Source organism: Saimiri boliviensis, chromosome 10 (assembly GCF_048565385.1).
Source record: "Saimiri boliviensis isolate mSaiBol1 chromosome 10, mSaiBol1.pri, whole genome shotgun sequence".
Taxonomy (NCBI): Eukaryota; Metazoa; Chordata; class Mammalia; order Primates; family Cebidae; genus Saimiri; species Saimiri boliviensis.
In genome coordinates this window covers 117,408,562-117,424,312 of record NC_133458.1, presented here as the reverse complement: position 1 = coordinate 117,424,312, position 15,751 = coordinate 117,408,562, and the positions used below count along the sequence as shown (strand labels likewise).

The window sequence follows — 15,751 nt, the reverse complement described above, 5'->3', positions numbered from 1 at the left end:
TTCTTAATCCTGTACGGAGCTCTGAGCTAATTTCTGCCTATCTAAAGATGTGATAATTTGCTCTGCTTAGCAGTAAGGAATTTGAGGCGGGTTTGAAGTTTCAGTGTTTCCTCTTCCTCTTCAGCCTCCATTCTATTGACCCAATAGTCTGTATAAGTGGAAGTGTGTAGTATACAGATTTCTCTTTTCCTCTAGTATGACTGATATAGTTTCCCTGACAAGGCAGAACCTATAGTCAGTTTTGGCTTTAAGAAACATTATTTTCCTCATTCTGTAACATGCAGTATTGCATCAATAGTACTACACAGTGGAGACTGGATGAGATACTTCTAAGGTTGCCACAACAGTTGTGGTTTCACCAGTTTGCTTGGAGTCATTTATTTTATTACTTTTTAAAAATATTTCTTTTTCTTTTTCTTTTTCTTTTCTTTTTTTAACAGAGATGTGGTTTCTCCATGTTGCCCAGGCTGGTTTTGAACTCGAGTTCAAGCAATCCTCCCATCTCAGCCTCCCGAAGTGCTGAGATTACAGGCATGAGCCATCATGCCCAGCCTAGAGTCATTTTTAATAATGTTCTTTACACTCTTAAAGTGCTCTTGTTTGGATCACAAATTATTTAATTACTCTAGTCAAAGTTGATGGAATTTTGAAAATATATCACTGACATGTCAACATCAAAGCAAAAAAAGAAGACTGATGCTATCTGGAATAATTGGGGCAAAAAGATTAATTTGGAAAAGACGTTTTAACTTTTATTACTCCATTCTTACACTGCTGATAAAGGCATACCCAAGAGCGGGCAATTTACAAAAAAAAAAAAAAAAACGTTTAATGGACATACAGTTCCACATGGCTAAGAAGGTCTCAAAATCACGGCAGAAGGCAAGGAGGAACAAGTCACATCTTATATGGACAGTAGCAGGAAAAAAGAGAACTTGTGCAGGGAAACTCCCATCTTTAAAACCATCAGATCTTGTGAGACTCATTCACTATCACAAGAACAGCACAGGAAAGACCTGCCCCCATCATTCAGTAACTTCCCATCGCCTTCCTTTTGTAACATGTGGGAATTGTGGGAGTTATAATTCAAGATGAGATTTGGGTGGGGACATAGTCAAACCATGTCATTCCACCCCTGGCCCCTCCCAACTCTCACGTCCTCACATTTCAAAAACAATCATGCCTTCCCAACAGCCTCCCAAAGTCTTAACTCATTTCAATATTAACTCAGAAGTCAATGGTCCAAAGTGTCATCAGAGACTAGGCAAGTCCCTTCCACTTACCAGCCTGTAAAATCAAAAGCAAGTTAGTGACTTCCTAGATACAATGAGGATACAGGAATTGCGTAAATACAGCCATGCCAAGTGGGAGAAATTGGCTGAAACAAAGGGGCTACAGGCCCCATGCAAGTCTGAAATCCAGCAGGACAGTCAAATCTTAAAGCTCCAAAATGATCTCCTTTGACTCCATGTCTCAAATCCAGGTCATTCTGACACAAGAGGTGGGTGGCCATGGTCTTGAGCAGCTCTGCCCCTGTGGCTTTGTAGGTATAGCTCCCTCCTGACTGCTTTCATGGGCTAGCATCGAGTGTCTGTGGCTTTTCCAGGCACATGGTACAAGTTGTCAGTGGATCTATCATTCCGGGACCTGAAGGACGGTGGCCCTCTTCTCACTGCTCTACTAGGAGGTACCCCCATAGGGACTCTCTGTGGGGGTTCTGACTCCACAATTCCCTTCCACACTGCCCTAGCAGAGGTTCTCCATGAGGGCCCTGCCTCAGAAGCAAATTTCTGCCTGGGCATCCAGAAATTTCCATACAGCTTCTGAAATCTAGGCAGAGGTTCCCAAACCCCAATTCTCGACTTGCAATTTGTGCAGCCACAGGCTCAACATCACGTGGAAGCTGCCAAGGTTTAAGGCTTGCATCTTCTGAAGTCACAGCCCGAGCTCTATGTTGACCCGTTTCAGCTACCACTGGAGTAGCTGGGACACAGGGCATCAAGTCCCTAGACTGCACACAGCACAGGGATCCTGGGCCCAGCCCACGAAACCACATTTTCCTCCTAGGCCTCTGGGAGGGGTTGCCCTGAAGACCTCTGACACATTCTGGAGACATTTTCCCCATTGTCTTGGGGATTATCATTTGGTTTATGCAAATTTCTGCAGCCAGCTTGAATTTTTCATCAGAAAATGGGATTTTCTTTTCTATTGCATTGTAAGGCTGCAAATTTTCCACACTTTTATGCTCTGTTTCCCTTTTATAACTGAATGCCGGCTAGGCACGGTGGCTCATGCCTGTAATCCCAGCACTTTGGGAGGCTGGGGTGGGTGGATCACGAGATCAGGAATTGGAGACCAGCCTGGCCAACACAGTGAAACCCTGTCTCTACTAAAAATATAAAAATTAGATGGGTGTGGTGGTGCACGCCTGTAATCCCAGCTACTCGGGAGACTGAGGCAGGAGAATCACTTGAACCTAGGAGGCAGAGGTTGCAGTGAGCTGAGATCACACCATGACACTCCAGCTTGGGTGACAGAGCAAGATTCCTTCTCAAACAAACAAACAAAACTGAATGCTTTAAACACACCCCATTCACATCTTGAATGGTTTGCTGCCTAGAAATTTCTTCCTCCAGATATCCTAAATTATCTCTCTTAAGTTCAAAGTTCCACAAATCTCTAGGGCAGGGGCATTTAAAATGCCGCCAGCCTCTTTGCTAAAACATAGCAAGAGTCACCTTTACTCCAGTTCCCAATGAGTTTCTCATCTCCATCTGAGACCACCTCAGCCGAGATTTCATTGTCCATATCATTATCAGCATTTTCATCAAAGCCATTCCACAAGTCTCTAGGGAGTTCCAAACACTCCCACATTTTCCTGTCTTCTGAGCCCTCCAAACTGTTCCATCCTCTGTCTGTTACTCAGTTCTAAAGTTGCTTCCACATGTTCAGGCATCTTTTCAGCAGTGCCCTGTTCTACTAATACAAAGTTACTGTTATTAGTCTGTTCTCATACTGCTGATAAAGACATATCCAAGACTGAGCAATTTAAGAGAGGTTTAACGGACCTACAATTCCACATGGCTGGGGAGGCCTCATAATCATGGTGGAAGGCAAGGAGGAGCAAGTCACGTCTTAACGTGGATGGCGGCAATCAAAAAAGACAGGCTGTGCAAGGAAACTCCCATTTTTGAAAGCATCAGATCTTGTGAGACTCATTCACTATCACAAGAACAGCACAGCAAAGATCCACCCTCATAATTCAGTCACCTTCCACGACATGTAGGAATTGCGGGAGTTACAATTCAAGATGAGCTTTGCATGGGGACATAGCCAAATCATGTAATTTATTTGCGATCTGATCTGCCAACCTGTGGCAATCTGATCTATTCAGGCATTTATAGTGTTTGGAGCTAAGAACCTTAATGTCTAGCTTTTGACAGTGAATGGAAAGGCTCATTTTTAGAAAGACACAATATGAAGTGAAAACTATGAAAAGCAGATGTAACCACCAGGTATCAAGAAAGATAAATCACTGGACATGGTGGCTCATGCCTATAATCCCAGCACTTTGGGAAGCTGAGGTTGGCAGATCACTTGAGGTCAGGAATTTGAGACTATTCTGAGCAACATGCAAAACCCTGTCTCTACAAACAGTATTAGCCAGGCATGGTGGCACATGCCTGTAACCCCAGTGAGACGGGTGGCTGAGGTGGGAAGACAAATTGAGTCTAGGAAGCAGAGATTGCAGTGAACCGAGATTGCGCCACTGCACTCCAGCCTGAGTGACAGAGCAAAACCGTATCTCAAAAAAAAAAAAAAAAAAAAAAAAAAAAAGATAAATCACAGGAACCATCCAAGCAAACAGGAGCTATCATTTGTCACTCTATTCCTGCCATAATATTCCCAACATTCATTCCTAAGAACCCACACTGAGGGAGAATAAGGTCTTGCTCAGTCTATTAAGGGACATTCAATGAATGCTCTTTCTGTATATTGCCTTTGGGCATTCTAAGCTATTCTTTTCCTTGGAGGAGCGTTTTGAGGGGATAAGATGTGTATACAGGATAACATACCCCATAAATACCTTTGCTATGTTTGTGCCACAGTAATAGAGGGTGGAATGCAAACTGCTTTAGGTGAAGGTGCAGAGCATGTTGGGGGAAGAAGACATGGAGATTCTAAGACATTAAGCTGACCAGTGAAGGCTGGATGGGCTTTAAATTGTTGAGAAGGTAGAAGAGGGGGACTGAACACATGGGGAAAATATATCAGTAGAGATTTTAAGAACTAGGATCAGCAAAATACCTGGGGTCTTAATAAAACCAGTCCAGAAAGAAGATTAACATAGAGGAAAGTGCAGAAAAAATTAGAGAAGTGTGGATACTCTCCAGGCAAAAGCCAACCAACCAATCGACCTGGGGAGGAACTGGTTATAACCTATCCACATGCTAGATAGTAAGAATCTGGGCCCAAGATAGTAGGATAGAGAATGCAAAAGACGATGTGATGGTAAGAAAAGATGACAGACTGAATGGGGAGGCAGAAGAGGAAGAACACTCACAAATATGAGGTTTCTGTGGGGTGGAACTTGAGAATAAACTGTATCCATTACACAGGTAAGAAAGTGGGCAGGACTGCTTTTTTTTCTTTATGGTTGCAGTGAGGATCAAGAGGGAGGAAGATGACAAGGAGTTGAGATGACTCCAGGCTCCACAGATGAGAAAATCCACAGGGACAGGGCCACACTGACAAGTCATGGAACTTATATCACCAAATGCTATATTGAAAAATGTACTTATTTATACATCAACATCCATCTCTCTCTCTCTCTCTCTCTCTCTCTCTCTCTCTCTCTCTATCTGAATGAAGAATGACTTCTGAGTCATGCTACCACGGGCCACAGATAAAAGGATGAACAAGAGATGGTCTTTGCTGTTAATGAGTCCACCGTATAAGATAGATTCATAAAGGGAATTGACAGGATGATATTTTGATACTTTGACGTAGTAACCAAGGTGGGTTGTTTTTTCTCCTTGAGCTTTCTGCTATTGTTCCCTTGTTCTTAGTAAGACAGCAACAAGGGTGGAGATAATACTGCAGAGAAGGAAAAGCATATCTTTTTAAGTTGCAAAATAGATTCCTAAAAATTTACAGAGTCAATAGCTTGCAGGAGCCTCAGCCTCTTGAGTATCAAAAACAAAAGTTTACACCAAAAATAATATATACCAGCGTAAGAACCAGTTCCATCATCCAAAAGAAACAGGTGTTCAACTGGATTTCTGTCGGGGAGGAGGAGGCAGGTTGGAGTACAGAGCTGAGAAAGAAGGGGTGCCTTGCCCTGTACTCTAGTATTGAGTTATCAGGTGGGAATGCGATAGACCCACATGAGAGCTTTGAGAACAGAAGGCATCCTGCTTTCTGCTTCCTTTGAAAACTGGGAAGTCATGCCTGCCTTCTCTGATCTCTGTCTCCCTTCTCCCATGCCCAATGACATACTTGTGGGCACAGCGAGGGAGCAATAAAGTTCAACTTGTGTGACAAAGTCTGAATTTTCCACCACCAGAGCCATGAGGCAGTTTACCAAGTATTCCCAGCCTAGACAGAGGTGTAGGCAGGGGCTTGTCAGAAGGAGCAGGATTACTGCAAGGACTGATAACCACAGCCAGCTGGGACTGAAGGCGTCCTAGAAACGACGGTAGCAGATGAAGATGCTGGGGGCAGGGGGCGGCAGTGGGATGATGGCATTCCAGCCAATACCAGCCTGGATAGAGATCCACTGAGGACCACGTGCCTCTTTCTAATTGAATCTGGGGCACAAAGAGACCATTCCTGCCATAACCCCCAAGCTTCAAGCAACTGAGGAGAGAACGAGGTGTCTAAACTAATCAAGAAAAGCCTGATTCATCTGAGTTTACCATGAACCAAGTTAAGTTTATGCCACTAGGTAGAATGTGAACTCAAGAGAAAACTTAAAAGCCTTATTCATTTGTAGACCTGAGTTTGTGGACTAAGATTATACTTGCTACACAGACAACTGCAATGCAGTGTGACAAAGGCAGATGGGTCTTTACTATATGAGGACAAGTGAGATGTCTCCTACCCAGTCTGAGGGTGTCAGGGTGAGCAAGGAGTCCCACCTGAGCAGAGTGTTGAAGGATAGCAGCAATACAGAGGTGAAGGGAACCACAAGTATATTCACAATGACCGGAGTTCAGGGAGTGAAAAAGGGAGGCTGCAAAGTTAAATGCAATGGGTTGCTTAAGCCAAGCCAGCAAACCCTTTCACACACAGGGCACAAGGACTCCCAAGAGACTGGAGGAGGGGAATGGCATGACTTCGTTTTCATTTAAGAACCACCACTCTGGGTAAACGTAAAGAAAGGTCTGGAGAGTGGCCGACTCTGGAGACCTGCTTTTGGAGGCTTGGTTTCTCATTCTCGCTCCGGTCTTATATTTACTATGAATGCTGCATTGATCCTAATAATTCCAAAACCTGCACTGCATGAGAAAAGGCACTTCACTCCAGATTTCATAAATCAGCATTTAGCCTAAGAGTGCCAGGAATGGGAAGTGAAAGTTACAGTTTACTATCAAAATTGGTGGTTTTAGTTGCCCAAGTCCTAATAATAGAAACCAGAATGAACTGACGTAGTATTTAGCACCTAGAAATGTCTCCCATACACATATGTACACCCCTGACTTAATGTTACTGAGAAAGAGCTTTAGGAGAAACTGAGTAATGTGTACACTTTTACTTACCAATGCTTACTTAAAGGTGACAACTGATACCTGCTATGTGCAGCCCATCTCTGATGATGGAGGGGCAGTGATTTCCTGGGCAGCCCAGTTCTGTGGGGTGGCTTTGTGAATTGCTTGAAAGCTCCCTTATTGTTTCTTTCATTCCCATCACTGATTTTGTAAGCCATTCAACACTTTAAAATAAATCCCTCTCCATTACAAGAATGGTTTTTGCTTTCTATACAATGACCAAAACAGGTCAAATAAGTATTTTTTACCAAAAAAAAAAAAAAAAAAAAAATCAAATACGCACCAGTTAACATCAGGAACTCTGAAGGCGACTGCATGGGTTTGAATTTCAGCTAGGTGTTCCACTGTCAGCTACTTGACCTTGGACAAGGTACTTAACTTTTACGTGCTTGTTTCTTCAGCTGTAAAATGATGACGATGGTAATACCTATTTCATAGGATTGCATTAATATAATTAAATAGTATAAGCAAAGTGCTTCTAATAGTTCCTGACACATGATAATTACTCAATACATATTTGGTTTCTAACATTAAAATACAGTAGACCCTTGAACAACGTGGGGAATGAGGTGCTGACACCCCATGCAGTCAAAAATCCACATACAGCTTTTGATTCCCCCAAAACTTAACTAATAGCCTACTGAGGACTGGAAGCCTTACTGGTGACATAAACAGACCATTAACACATATTTTATATTTCATTTATATTACATGCTATATTCTTATAATAAAAGTAAAGAAAATGTTAAGAAAATCATAAAGAAAAGAAAATATATTTACTATTCCTTAAGTAGAAGTGGACCATCATAGGAGTTCATCTTTGTCATCTTCATACTGAGTAGGCTGAGAAGGAGAAAGAAGTGGAGGGCCTGGTCTTGCTGTCTCAGAGGTGGCAAAGGCAGAAGAAAACCCATGTATAAATGGATCCCTGCAGTTCCAACCTCTGTTGTTCAACTGTCAACTGCATATAGCTTAACTCTATAACATATGGTTTAACTCTGTAATTTAAATGAATTAAAAATTTGTTGGAAACTTCTCAAAAATTCTCAAGGATGAACATAATTAAACCAGTATGAAATCCCTCTGGCTAAAAACAAAAGCAAACCAAAAGTACTCCAAAATGATTTTGAACCTGGCTGTTTCACACTTCAAGAATGGCTTTCTTGGCCGGGCATGGTGGCTCATGTCTGTAATCCTAGCACTTTGGGAGGCCGAGGTGGGTGGACTGCCTGAGCTCAGGAAATCGAGACCAGCCCGAGAAACAGGGTGAAACCTCATCTCCACTAAAGTACAAAAAAATTAGCTGGGCATGGTGGTGTGTGCCTGTTGTATCAGCTACTATGGAGGCTGTGGCGGGAAAATCACTTGTGCTCAGAAGGCGGAGGTTGCAGTAAGCCAGGTCATGCTACTGCACTCCAGCCTGGGTAACAGAGCGAGGCTCCCCCTCAAACAAACAAACAAAAAGAATAGTTTTCTCTGAGGAGAGGATGTGAAGTTTGTACCTGGCACTATGTTCTTCCCCAATATGTGCTTTTTATCTATATTTTAAATTGGGCTAATCACACATGAAAAATAATTGGCTAACATTTGGATTATTTTGCCATATTTAAGCCCTTATAGGTTGATGAAAAATAAAAAGGATTGGATATTCGTTAATAAATCACCCAATATTGTTTATTCAAAAGAAAATTCAGTTTAAGGAAGGAAAGCTAGTGTTTTGTATTAACGATAAAATCCATATTGTTCAGAAATTTTCCAATGTGTTACAGCAATTTCTAAAATGAATGAACATATTTATTTTTCTTTTAAATCAGTTACTTAAAAATGAAGACAGTTTAATTATTATCTCCTTTTCTGTAACTAGGATTTTCTTTATGTCCAAATGGGACTTGGTAACTAGGATAATTGACCCTGAAGCAAAATGACTTCATGGAAATTAGTAAATCCTATTGACGGCCTTAAATTGAACTTTTCTAGAAATGAGCTTGCTCAAATCATAAAAGGGGGTTAATGTAAATGTATAAGCTGAATCTTTAAATCGGTAATGTTGAAAATAAAACACAGTTGAGTAAGAGCAAAACCTCAAACTGAAAACTGGCAGTGTAGCAGAAAGTGCCCTAGTCTTGGGAAAAAGAAATGCTGAGAAGGCTGAGGGGTACATTCAATAGCAACAAATAACCTTCCAGTTCTAAATATTTATGACTAAAAACAAAGAAATTATTGTCTGCTAGAGAAGAAAAAAATTGTTGTCTGCTAGAGAATTTTAACTATTGTCTGCTATCTTTTGTCTGCAAGAGAATTTTAACTTTAATGTGAAGATCTGTTCTGTGCATTTCCTCTGAACTTGGCCCTAAGATTTCTTAAAGGGATCAGGAGCCCTGCTCTGAAGTTACAGAGTCACCTCTGTGACCTCGACAACATCTCTACATTTTTATTTCTTCATCTGTAAACAAGGCATATCAGATCTTCTTCCTGGTGATGTTGTGACAATTAAATGAGCTGCTGCTCATGGGAATGGCTGGGCAACTTCTGGAGCTGGCATGCTGTCAGTACTCACTAGCACCTATATTTTAAATTGGGCTGGTCTTCCCCAAAAAAGACAGAAGTGGAAAGCTGTATTTCTTCCCATTTATAGGACTAAGAGAGCAGGAACAATGAGGATGAGTTTCGTGTACTTTTACACTCATTAGAGGATGGCCATATATCCCAAGACAGATGAAGCCAATAACTGTAAAACACAATTACAAGTTTGACTTTTCTTCCTCTGTGATGTGCTTTGTTCTCTGAGGGCAAGGCTGGTTCAACATACACAAGTCTATAAACATAATTCACCACATAAACAGAACAAAAGACAAAAACCACATGATTATCTCAACAGATGCAGAGAAAGCCTTTGACAAAATTCAACAGCCCTTTATGCTAAAAACTCTCAATAAACTAGGTATTGACGGAACGTATCTCAAAATAATAAAAGCTATTTAGGACAAACCCACAGCCAGTACCATACTGAATGGGCAAAAACTGGAAGCATTCCCTTTGCAGTCCGGCACTAGACGAGGATGCTCTCTCTTACCACTCCTATTCAATATAGTATTGGAAGTTCTAGCCACAGCAATCAGGCAAGAAAAAGAAATAAAGGGTATTCAATTAGGAAAGGAAGAAGTCAAACTGTCTCTGTTTGCAGATGACATGATTGTATATTTAGAAGACCCCATTGTCTCAGCCCAAAATCTCCTGAAACTGATAAGCAACTTTGGCAAAGTCTCAGGATACAAAATCAATGTGCAAAAATCACAAGCATTCCTATACAACAATAACTGACTTAAAGGGAGCCAAATCAAGAATGAATGGTCATTCACAATTGCTACAAAGAGAATAAAATACCTAGGAATACAACTAACGGAGGCACCAGAGGAGGCAAGAGGAAACATCATTAGCCCATCCTTCAGCATCAGGCAGTCCACTGTTCCAGAGACACCCTCAGTTTTCACAGGGTCAGTGGTTTTCTCCCTCCTGGCAAACCCTAGCCACAAGCGCTCAGACTCAAAGGTGCTGAACTCTCTTCTCTTCCTTACAAGGGTGCCAGAATTCTTAACTGCATTTGTTTATCCCAGTAAAAGTGAGTCCTTCACAATGAGAAGAGCTAACATTTATTCAATCAACAAATGCTGAGTGTTTGCCACGGCCAGATACTCTGCCAGTCATCAGGGCACACAGAACAGGTGATGAGTAAACATAAAGGTGCAGGACATCAGCCTAATATTCCCAGATGTCACCAAATGAGTGACAATTTCTACAATGTTTCGTTAAATGCCTATTTAGAAGATAACCATAATTGGTGACATAGAAAAAAGTCAAACCCAGAATGCAAGAATGGTAGCTGGCAGAGCACAGGGAAACAGGTCCAAGGTGTAGGTAGTAGCTTTCAGTATAACCACAGTTGGTGACGCTTTCAGGCAGCTGGGACAATTCTCAGTAGTTCATTTTATGGTTAAATGGTTTGACTAAGTTCTAAAAAACTCATTTCTAACTCCTAGACATATGTTTCCATTACTATATAGAGAATGAGCCAAACAAATAAATAATAAAATATTGACTATGGACCCCCAAATTTCAAAGCATGGGGAGAACCCCAAATCCTTTGTCAAATGCAGAGAAGCCACTAGTACAGGAATAGATAAAGAAACTGTTTTTGAGCATAATATAAACATAAACAAATCTTTTAACAGCATGAGTGTCAACAAATGCTTGTGTTGTTGCAGAAACAGTCTCAAAAAGAGTGATGACGAGGAGACTGATAAGCAGAAACGAGCTATTTTTTCATCTCCAAAATCGCACTTCCGGGTCCACGGTTCTTAGCACTGCAGATGTTGCAGAACTGTGCAGCAGAGTTCTAAAAATGCAATTTAAAAACATAGATTTAAAAAAATGATCTTCTTTTTCTACTCTCATATTCAGAAATACTATGGTAGCATTAGTCAGGAGGTAGAGAGGAAGTAATAAAATGCCACTCCTTTTTCTGGAGTTTATTTCCGGTTAACATGAGATTCAGTCTAGATCAGCTGTTAGTCTGTGACTCAAAGGACACTCAACAGCAGAGTAAGTCTAACATGACCTGGGGTAACATGACACTAAAAAAATGACAGCATCATGGAACACAAATCAGGCTGAGAAACACATCACATACACAATGGCTCTCTACTGTTGTTGCTCATCACCAAATTAACAGCATCACAGCTGTTAATTTGGCTTGAATAAATTCCTTCAAATGGGTATGGTTTTATGTTTACTATAGTATACAAAGCATTTCTAAATATTTTTGCATTTGAAAACTAGATTAATTTCTACTATGTGATATGAATCTATAAAATTTTTTTTTTAACTCATGGAGCCATAAGGATGATGGGTTATAGTTTTGAGCACATTCCTCTAATTGTGTTAATTTCCCTCTAGTTGATAGGTGCCAAGCTGCCAACTCACCATGCTGGGCATGGGCAGGCACTCCTTGTGGAACATATGCCGGCAATGGAAGACGACCACGCTGAAGGGCTTAGCTGCATCTGGTGAGGAAGGCAGAAGAAAGGAGAACTCAATGCAACAAGCAAGATGATTTTAGACTAATCCTGACTGAGAGTCCAGTTGCACTTTAATTTTCCAGCAATAAGCTGCCTTAGAGAGTGGCTTATTTACAAAAGCATTCCTGAGGGGTGGTATGATCAAACACAAAACAGGTATTACAATCATGTTGCTACCTGATTCACTTGCTTAGCTTCTATGTCAGTTACCAAGACTACATTGAGGACAACTGCAGTAATACTTATCTTGAAAACCAGCACGTGTATGTGTCTATGCGCCCCTAACCCCTATAATCATTACATACCACAGCTGAAGTTGAGTCTGTGGCTTCATAAAAATGCTTTCCCAGTCCACCTGCTACCTCTGCCAAGACTACACACTGACTTCAGAGGCAGACCTGGCTTAAAGGCCCAGGCTGTGACCTTGCATTTTACTGTACTTCTGCTTGGGCAAATCTCATCTGTTCCTGCTCTGTGTGGCCAGCTTATTTTTGGTAAGATTTAGTGTCATCAGCAGATTACACTTGGAATTTAATCTAACTGCAGAATGGGAATGCATGTGGTTCCTTTTTGCTGAAACACTGCCTGAAATGCTATGGAAGCTCACTTCTTCACCTGAGCCCACTGCAGTTAACAGAAGCACTCAAAAATCCAAATCTATTTCCTCTAGAAAAGAACCTAATAGAACAACTTCTCATGCACTGCCCCATGAAATAATCCTTTAATGCTAAGTAAACATGAGGCCATGTAAGTCTTTTAGTATTTTGTTATGCTGAATTTATATTTCAAAAGCACTTGTTAGCATCCTGACAATGATGCTTTGTGAATTTCTGCTTTTGAATTATGCAAATTTCTCATGTCATAATAAACCTTAAGAAGGGGCTTTTCATTACAGATGGAGATACATATATATTGTTTCTATTGAAATGTGCGATGACTTGGGCATGTAGAACCATATAGTAGATAAAAAGAGTAAAGAAAAGGGAATGCTACCTATAAATTCTTTTTCCCTAGACACGTACATGGTTCTTCTACCTTGAAATTTACATACTGATGGTTAGTTTTCATTTTGTTTTACCCTAGACTAGCAGTTCTAAAAGAATGGCCCCTGAATCAGTGGCATCAACATTACCTGGGAACTTGTTAGAAATGTACATTCTCAAATCCTGCCCTGGAAGTGTGGAACCACAGACTTGAGGGAGTCTGACTGGGCCAGTGATCTGGGTTCCAACAAGCCTACTGGGTAATGCTGACTAACCCTAAAGCTTGAGAAACTCAGCTCTAAGCAATGGCTACACCAGCATTCCACTGAGCGGGATGTGAGCCCTAACACTTCCCTCCACTGGGTCATTCTGAAAGTTATATACTTTTATAAGCAGTAGTTGGCTAATTCCAAAATTTTGATTCCACTCATCATTCAAACACATATTTGGGACATTTTTGGGGGAAATCTTCTTACCTGATGGAAGAATAGGAGAAAGGCATGACTCACAGATGTTCTCCTCTGTAAGAAAACACACACACACTTTGAATTATACCCTGTTTATATCCGCTCGACCATTTCTGAAAGCAGGGCCTGCGGTTCTATGTGATTATTTCAATTTTACCCACCATCAACAAGAACGCCTTTCATTTGAGTTCGGTGCATTTTCTTCAGTAAGGACAAAGAGTCAGCTACGAGAATCTTCTTGCAGCCTTCTCGAAGCAGAATCTAATGCACACATGTTAAAAGAAAAGCCACCTTAAATACACTCAAATCTGAGAAGTGAAGGGACACTCTACCGGCTATTCCAAAAGCTGCCATGCTTGAAATACTCTAAAGATGCACTCACTGGTTCTCTTGCTCTCACTACCCTATTCCCGCCAAACCACTGCTAGGCTGACCTGGCCAGCCAGGATCCACTCATTACTCTGTGCATCATTTCTTCCAACCATACACTGGCTCCTGTAGCATTTGTATATTTAAAAATAAATTCTGAAGTCTGACAAAGAAGGCCCTATATCAGGCGTCCCCAAACTACGGCCCGCGGGCCACATGCGGCTCCCTGAGGCCATTTATCCGGCCCCCCGCCGCACTTCAGGAAGGGGCACCTCTTTCATTGGTGGTCAGTGAGAGGAGCACAGTATGTGGTGGCCCTCCAACGGTCTGAGGGACAGTGAACTGGCCCCCTGTGTAAAAAGTTTGGGGACACCTGACCTACATTAACTAGCCCTATTGTTACTTTAGAGGGATTTCTTAAACAGATTCTCTCAGGCAGAGTTTGGCTCCCACATCATGTGTTCACTACATTCTCCAGATCTTTACCCAGATCATCCATTTATTTCACAAATTCATCTATTTACTGTACAAATAAGTACTGGGTCTCTACCACATACAGGGTGCTGGGTACAGACAATAAACTAAACAGATGTAATCTCTATCCTACATCCCCTCCAGGCTGCAACCTGACTTTTACTTTCCAAATCCAATCCAAACCATTGAGCACAGTGCTATGAATGTGTGTGTGTGTGTGTGTGTGTGTGTGTGTGTTATAAACCGACTATATAAACTTCGAATTTGGTGACTCCTTGGAGCTCTGACAATTGAAAAATGACCACTGATACTAATATTCTGTCACAAGATTCCTTTTCTTATTCTTCATCCCAGCATTGTAGCCTTTGTTTCTTGACACACTTTTCTTATTCCTCTGTAGGCTTTTTAGTATTTCCCCCCACTTCCTGCCTGGTGAATGACAAGAGACATCACAATGCTTTAGCAGCCTCAGAAGTCAAAAGCACACAGTGAAGGGATGTTGCCGATTTCTGGCTGATACCAATGTTGTATTTCAGAAGTGGAGGCACAATGGGGACCAAGATCCTCTCCTGCGTTTAGGTGGGGACGCAGCAGGGGCAGGTGACCTTTAATCTTTCATACTCAGTCTGTGGGGCACAGTGTGAATGTCCACCCTTTGCTGGGTTTTCTTAGGTATTAGTAGGAAACTGAGAGAGGCCCCAGGAGGTGTGCATAAGTCAGGTGTCATTTTATTTATTATTTGAAACGGAGTCTCACTCTGTTGCCAGGCTGGAGTGCGGTGGCATGATCTCGGCTCACTGCAACCTTCGCCACCCAGATTCAAACAACTCTCCTGCCTCAGCCTCCCCAGTAGGTGGGACTGTAGTCACCACGCCCAGCTAATTTTTGTAGTTTTAGTAGAGACAGAGTTTCACCATGTAGGCCAGGATGGTCTCGATCTCTTGACCTCGTGATCTGCTCACCTCAGCCTCCCAAAGTGCTGGGATTACAGGTGTGAGCCACTGCACCTGGCCATTATTATTATTATTTTTTAACCAGAACTTGTTGCTGTCTTTTTCAGAGGAAGAAACTCAAGGCCTGAAGGACAAACACACTCTGGGGCTGTGCCTGTGGTTTCTACTTTCAGGTCCTATGTATCTTACCATATGTAGTTATGTGCAGTTACACATATCACATCACAGAAATTCACAGAAAAGATAGCACTGTCTTACCACAGTCCAGCTTCAAGGCTGAGAAGGATGTGTCTTTCAGTGGCAAGTGCTATTATTTAGAGGGGACACTTTGGTTTTCTTCATACTGAAGTCACTCTCAACTCGACAACCTAAATGGGCATTTTGCTTTTGTAAGTTTTAAATTCATGCCACTGGGGAAGAAAAGTAAGGGAGCCACAAACCGTGGCCCTCTATCCTCCGTGATCCATGTGTTCCTCTGAAAATCCCAACAAGCACTGGCTTTGGGTGAATCTAGTCAAAAGCCTTTTTCCCCTAATAATACAAAGACAAATCAATATTCAGGAAAACAGAACTAATATCTAGATTAACGCTCTATGCCTGCCATTTCTAGTATTGAAGAACAATAAATTACATGATTTTAGTATTCCTATATTAATTGAG

General features: G+C 41.6%; 1 protein-coding gene across 2 annotated transcripts in view; it reads right to left on the bottom strand.

Moving 5' to 3' along the window:
- Positions 1-726: 726 nt before the first annotated feature.
- The window catches only part of VPS41 (VPS41 subunit of HOPS complex), a 186,473-nt gene continuing 171,448 nt past the window's right edge, over positions 727-15,751 (bottom strand). For both annotated transcript variants that reach the window (XM_003930754.3, XM_074379801.1), the window contains 4 exons: positions 13,457-13,556; positions 13,305-13,349; positions 11,751-11,830; positions 727-11,163 (listed from right to left, as the gene is read on the bottom strand). In XM_003930754.3, coding sequence (XP_003930803.1) covers positions 11,083-11,163; positions 11,751-11,830; positions 13,305-13,349; positions 13,457-13,556 — 306 coding nt within the window. In that variant the 3' untranslated portion in view covers positions 727-11,082. The remainder of the gene's footprint in view (positions 11,164-11,750; positions 11,831-13,304; positions 13,350-13,456; positions 13,557-15,751) is intronic.